The sequence below is a fragment of the Tripterygium wilfordii genome, chromosome 5 (assembly GCF_013401445.1).
Source record: "Tripterygium wilfordii isolate XIE 37 chromosome 5, ASM1340144v1, whole genome shotgun sequence".
Taxonomy (NCBI): domain Eukaryota; kingdom Viridiplantae; phylum Streptophyta; class Magnoliopsida; order Celastrales; family Celastraceae; genus Tripterygium; species Tripterygium wilfordii.
In genome coordinates, this window is record NC_052236.1 from 509671 (window position 1) to 514239 (window position 4569).

Genomic DNA, 4569 nt, shown 5'->3' on the forward strand with positions numbered 1-4569 from the left:
AAATTAAGGATCTGAGATTGTCACAGATAGATCTCGATTTTTCAAAATCCAAATGTAATGGGATGATAATAGGAAATAGGAGTTCATCTCTTGTCACATCTCAGTCTCCACAAACAATAAGCACACTTCCAGGGCCCTCAGCCCTTTGCATTTAAGGATAGTATAAGGAGCAAGAACATACGTAAATTCATATGAATGCTTTATCTATGCCCCATAAACATGGACTTCAGGATTTGAAGTCCAAAGTAACAAGCAGAGACAGTAACGTTTGAGCTCCCCAGACAAAAAAACAGAATACAGTTAAGATTGCTCCTTTACAATCAAACTGTACATAACATCAGACATCATATAAAGTATGACTACACACAAACTACATGCAGATCGACCCTTTTTTCCTTCTCTATCAGGAATGAACAAAGGTGCAAAACATTTCTGGCAAGACTACCAGGGTCAGACAGTCTCGGTAAATATGTACAACTAGAAGGTAATGCTCACAGACCTACTTATTTGATGGAGAGGCTAGCTTGCTTCCTTCAGAATCATGCTTTAATGCAGCATCCCCACCCATCAGTTCCTGAAAACCTTCAACCTTCACGGGTCGAGCACGAACAGTGCCCAAATTCCTGCATGGGAATTAAAATTTTGTAGGATTTCAGCAAGTATTCAGGTTCAACAGCACTGTCAGAAAATTTGTTCTCATCAATTTCCTTACGGTGTCTGCATCTGAGGAATTTGTAGAGATGCCATCTGCCTAATTTGATTGCTGGGCTGAGCTTGGAAGTTTGACATTGCAGCAATCTGCTGTTGCCTTAACTGCTGCATTTGTTGATATCTGGGGTTCATAGGGTTGAAGATATTACCATCCATTGGCAATTCAGTGTTTTCAATCTTGACTTGCACCAAGGGTGGTCTCTCCTTATCCGTATCCATGGCAGTACGAGGAGTTGGTGGCTGGCGCCTGCGCATTCTCTCCAACTGCTCCTGCTGAAGGGCCAAACTCTGGGGAACCATCTGCCGCATCTGCGCATGCATTTGTCTCTGGATCTGTAGATTTGTCAAAAGCACTGTATTTACCATTATAGCCTTATAGGAAAGCCATATTATGCAACCCTTGACACCTGAAACCACTGTGATCTTTAAGGCTGAGGGACCAGTGGTATCAACCATCTTAAAACTCTACCAATAACCTCAACATCCATGAAGACAGGATTACATCCATTATCACAAGATGTAGCTTCATGGGCTTTTATCAACAGTAAAGCAAGGAATACATTTCTTGCTCTCCCCTTTTCATCTCTTTTAGGGAGCGGGGGCATTCACATCTAAAAAATAGATTTATGTGATTCATGCAATGAAGCAAAAATCCAGAAACTACTACTTGGCCACTAGTGGGCTTTAATTAAAGTTAAGTAGGGAAATAAAACTTAACATGTTACATACTTGTTGGGGTAGTTGAAGGGGATTCTGCTGCTGTAACGGAATTTGAGACTGCAAACCATGCTGACTTTGTTGCATGGAATTCCTGCTACCATCCTTAACAAGCTCCGCTAAAGCTCCCAAATTACTATTAAGAAAAGCAGAAACGTTCTGTATGGTTTACACGGCTAGAAAGTGGCAGAATCATAACAAAAAACAAGTTCACTCATTTACAAACACTCATTAAAACTAATATTTTGTTTAGAGATTTCTTTTTATTGGGCTTCCATCAAACAACAATAACGCATCTTTGACAAAAAAAAATTCATCCACTAACTGAAAGATGTAAAATAGGTCTCTTTGAACCATCACTATTTGGCTATAAAGCTGTATGGCAGTATACCCAATCTTCTGGTATTTAGTACTTCAAAAAAAAAAGAAAGATTTCAAGAGCACCAAAATAATATGCCAGCAAGACACAAAGGATCTAAACAAAATTTAAGACCAAGGGAGTAGATAAATTGCTCAAACGCAGATGCATATCTGTTTGCTCAGGTAACATGCTAGTCAAATACTCGGATACCCCTTATGATCAAAAAATTGAGGGTAACAAAAATTCAAGCAAAGAAATCATGATAAAATCGGTTTCAACTTACCTATATCCTGTTGTTTGAAGGAACATCTTAATTAGTTCAAGGGCTGAATACTGCTGTCTGTAACTATCTGCAAGAACTTTCAAGGTACGGCCTAGTTTACAAATATGACCGCTAAGGAGTTGAGATAAGACTTCCACTGGAACTTCTGCACCACCTTCAAACCCCAACCCTGTCAACATGCGTACTGCTGCCTTTTTCGACATCTGTGATGCTTGCTCGGGACCAAGAGACTTCTTATTGATTTCAGACCCATTTTTCCCACGATGAACACTTCCTCTCTGTTCCATGCTGAGGTACTCAGGCCTAATACCAAGCCTCTCAATAATCACAGGACTCCTAGTCATAACCTGAGGCAAGGTATCAAGAACTCCACATAACTCCACTTTCCGATCATCTAGCTCTCCAGTTACCACTGGAAGTGCAGTATCCGGTACACAGTTCAAAGGAAACATCGTCTCTGGAAAAAATAATACATCATCATTAGTCCCATCAAAAGCAGAACTAGGATGTATGTTTGCCGTATTGTCCCAGACAGGATTTCCAAATCCCTCATGTTGATCTTCATTAAATGCTACACGACTTCTCTTATGCCGTTTAAGAAGTCTAAGATAATTAGACATCCCCTCAGGTGTACGCTTGTCAGACTCTCTGTCCCCAAATGATAACCTACCAGGTCTGCTACCTCTATGCTTCTCTATAAACTGACTGTACCATGTTTCTGGAAATTCTTCATTCCTAAACCTCTGGGATATGTTACCTACTTCAGGGTCACCAAATCTCACGCCACCACCAATAACTGATTTAGATTGGTTCTGCATATATCATAGCCAAAATGGCAAAACCTTAGGAAACAGCTAGAGTTCAGAACAAGAAAAGCAGAAACAAACATAACTTAAACCTTTCCAGAGCATCTAAATATTAGAACAGTATATGCTGACAGCAAAAGCATGAAATTTAAATTTCCTATACTATAATGAAGCCCAAGGAAAAAAGCTAGTGCAGTGAAGAATAGGATTGTCCATCTTTTTACAAAGCTTTTCATGCAAACAACGAATGTACACATGCATGCTATAAACATCAAAGAAAACTCAACCAGAAGAGGGCAAAAAAAAACCCATTTCAATACATTTCAAAACTCAGTAAGCTATAACACATCTTCTGTGTTCTGACTGACATGCTTTCACTGCATTCCTAAGCATCACCAATGATAAGCAATTCCCAGTCAGAAATCAAAATCCCCAAATAATAAAATTACAACCCAGAATGCCATTGGGGAAACAAACCTTGGACGGCCCCGTATTGGACACAACACCACTGTCTCGCCGTTGATCCGCATCCTCCAGTGTGTAGTAGATGTCGTCTGCGTGCAACTGCAAATCTAACTCCCAAAGAAAATGTGGTCAAAATCCAATTTCACGAGTCCACAAAATGATCAAAGACTAGTAGCATATTACTATATTAGACCAATTTGGATACCTACAATTAGGATTCAGGTTCGAAACAGCAAAAGAAGAAGAAGAATTCGACTGGAGAAAGAGAGAGGCGCTAGCTTTGTCGAACAAGAGGGCTCGAGCCCGGAGCTGGAGGAGGATCTGCGGACGGGATTTGGGCTCGTCAGCCCGCATGAAGGACTCCCACGAGGAAGGCGAAGAAAGGACGTGAACGAAGGAGGCATAGAGGGTGTCGCCAAGCCACGTCCGCCAAACGCCTAGGCTTTCGAGCCGTCGGGCGAGTTCGTAGCCTTGACCGTCGTCGCCGAGGAGAGCCATTGTCGTCGGTCAGTGCACGGTGATATCGGATGAGGACGGCAGCACCAAAGGAATGTGAGTAACTTACTTATTTTGCTAACAGGTGCGCAATTTGGTGTTATTTTTTTACATAGAGTTACGTGCGGTAATCTTAAAGCAAATCTAAACATAAGAGACTAAACTCTGTTCATTCACATGCATTATACTGAACTAAGCTGTGTATTGAAATGCGACCGCCATGGACTGGACAAACGTGTATCGGGGTCGAATCTATCACCGGACAAGTGCAATCAAGATGCTTAATTGGTAATGATTTATCAACAGGAAACCTTCCAAGCCAAGGTAATGCGGCATAAGTTGGTGTTGATCTATGCCTTACTTTAGGTACATAACTGTATTAACTGAAACACCAGTTTTTCTATCACTCCTACTAAGACTTGCAATTTCCAATTAATGCAAATTAAGTTCCTTCACAATATCCAACCCCCTCCTCCCCAAACATCCAATGTCTTCCTTGGTCGCAATCTTATGGCCAAGGTTGGTTGTTTTGGGCTCAGTGGCCAAAATGATGAACTTCTTGTTCAATCTGATATACGGTCTTGGGCTTGGGCCTAGGGGCTCAATAGTGAGTGTGATTGGGCCTAGGACTAGATCCAGCCCATAAGTCTAAAAGAAACTTCAAACGGAAGACAAAAGTGAAGAATTGCTTGAAAGAAGGTTTTGTTCTTGACTATTGATACTATCTTGTT

General features: G+C 41.1%; 1 protein-coding gene across 1 annotated transcript; it reads right to left on the minus strand.

Moving 5' to 3' along the window:
- Positions 1–178: 178 nt before the first annotated feature.
- Positions 179–4086, minus strand: LOC119998183. The gene is made up of 6 exons (XM_038845433.1): positions 3553–4086; positions 3356–3450; positions 2073–2884; positions 1441–1564; positions 713–1044; positions 179–623 (listed from the first exon to the last, which is right to left on the minus strand). Exons 1-6 carry the CDS (start codon positions 3839–3841, stop codon positions 500–502), a joined length of 1776 nt encoding a protein of 591 aa, XP_038701361.1. The 5' UTR covers positions 3842–4086; the 3' UTR covers positions 179–499.
- Positions 4087–4569: the final 483 nt, after the last annotated feature.

Coding starts and splice junctions, on each gene's coding strand:
- LOC119998183 (XM_038845433.1), bottom strand. CDS start 3,841: ATGGCTCTCCTCGGCGACGACGGTCAAGGCTACGAACTCGCCCGACGG. Junction 1,565..2,072: donor CTTCAAACAACAGGATATAG/GTAAGTTGAAAC, acceptor TTTTCTTAATAG/TAATTTGGGAGCTTTAGCGG. Junction 1,045..1,440: donor CCCTTCAACTACCCCAACAA/GTATGTAACATG, acceptor ACAAATCTACAG/ATCCAGAGACAAATGCATGC.